The sequence below is a fragment of the Monopterus albus genome, unplaced genomic scaffold, assembly GCF_001952655.1.
Source record: "Monopterus albus unplaced genomic scaffold, M_albus_1.0 scaffold20.1, whole genome shotgun sequence".
In the NCBI taxonomy this organism is placed as follows: Eukaryota; Metazoa; Chordata; class Actinopteri; order Synbranchiformes; family Synbranchidae; genus Monopterus; species Monopterus albus.
The window spans coordinates 3778898-3780219 of record NW_018127900.1 but is presented as its reverse complement, the minus strand read 5'-3'; the positions used below and the strand labels follow the sequence as shown (position 1 = coordinate 3780219).

General features: G+C 41.6%; 1 protein-coding gene across 3 annotated transcripts in view; it reads right to left on the bottom strand.

Moving 5' to 3' along the window:
* The window catches only part of LOC109956494 (probable bifunctional methylenetetrahydrofolate dehydrogenase/cyclohydrolase 2), a 12788-nt gene that overhangs the window by 6206 nt on the left and 5260 nt on the right, over positions 1-1322 (bottom strand). For all 3 annotated transcript variants that reach the window (XM_020593651.1, XM_020593652.1, XM_020593650.1), the window contains exon 5: positions 702-809. In XM_020593651.1, coding sequence (XP_020449307.1) covers positions 702-809 — 108 coding nt within the window. The remainder of the gene's footprint in view (positions 1-701; positions 810-1322) is intronic.

Here is a 1322-nt window from a genome sequence, read left to right as displayed (position 1 = left end):
TTTTTGACAAAGGATTATGTTTGGTCACTTCCTGCCAAATCTTGCAGTATCAAATAATATCCTTCGGGGAAAGCCAATGTGTTACAAAATAATTTGTCTACAGTGTGCAGTGCTGCAAGGCTCACATTGTCCTCTCTGTTAGGAATGAGGCAAGGTAGAGAGGAAATGCACGCCAGTCTCGTGGCTCAGAGTAAAGGACAGGTTGGCATGCAATCTTAGGTGTTTCTTTAAGAATATATGTTATAGTGAACAACCAAACGATTTGTACTCACATATAAGAGATCAACATTATTACAATACCAGGTGGGCTATTAGGGGTTATTTGGTTAAAGAAAAATCTATAACAGATGCCATGCACAGATCTGTAATGCAGAGAGCCACCACAACGTAGAATAAGTTACCATCTGTGAGTTTTAAAGCACCCTGTAAAGTTTAAGTTTTAAAAGACTAATGAAAAAACATATCAAAAATAATTGACTGACTTGAAAGACTTTGAATGTATTGAGGTGAATATGTTTTTACTGAAATTTTTGTATGTGTTAAATGTTGTGTTACATGTTATGTATTGTTGTGTGTGGACAGGAAGAGCAGCCGTTAGCCTAGTGACCGTTAATGGGGATCTGAATAAAGAATAAAGCACTGAAATCATATTACAGAGCTGACTCACCCTCAAAGACACAGCTAAAGACACACGCACTTACCCCCTGGACGCTCATGGTTGCGATCAGTATGCAGCAACATCGCGATGGGCATTCCAACATTTTTGGAGCGGCCGGCAACCAGCACATTCCTTCCCACTGTCTCAATACCTGCACAAGCACGTTTTCAAGGGTAAATGTTTTATCAATAAATTATGTTGACATTGAGCAAGAAAGGAAAGAAATAATTTGACAAACATAAAACTTTACAAAAGATCACAGAGAGCTCAGGGCTGTACTTGACCTTTGGCAGACCACACAGGCATGTAGAAGGTGGTTATTTTGCCAGCTGCAACACAGCCTGGCACCATAATGTCACGTATGCAACAATTATTACATTCACTGTCAGCCAAGAAAACAACAAAAGACATTAAAGTGATTGACAGTGGGAGGACAGGTATGTCTGTATCTCAGTGTGATGAGAAATTGGCTGATCAACTGATAAAGGCTGCTCCCTGGCCCTGACAACAAATATACTTTAGTTAATGCAATCTTGGGCAGCACGGTGGCACAGTGGTTAGCGCTGTTGCCTCACAGCGTGAAGGTTCCAGGTTCAGGCCCCACCTGGGACCTTTCTGTGTGGAGTTTGCATGTTCTCCCCGTGCTTGCGTGGGTTCTCTCCGG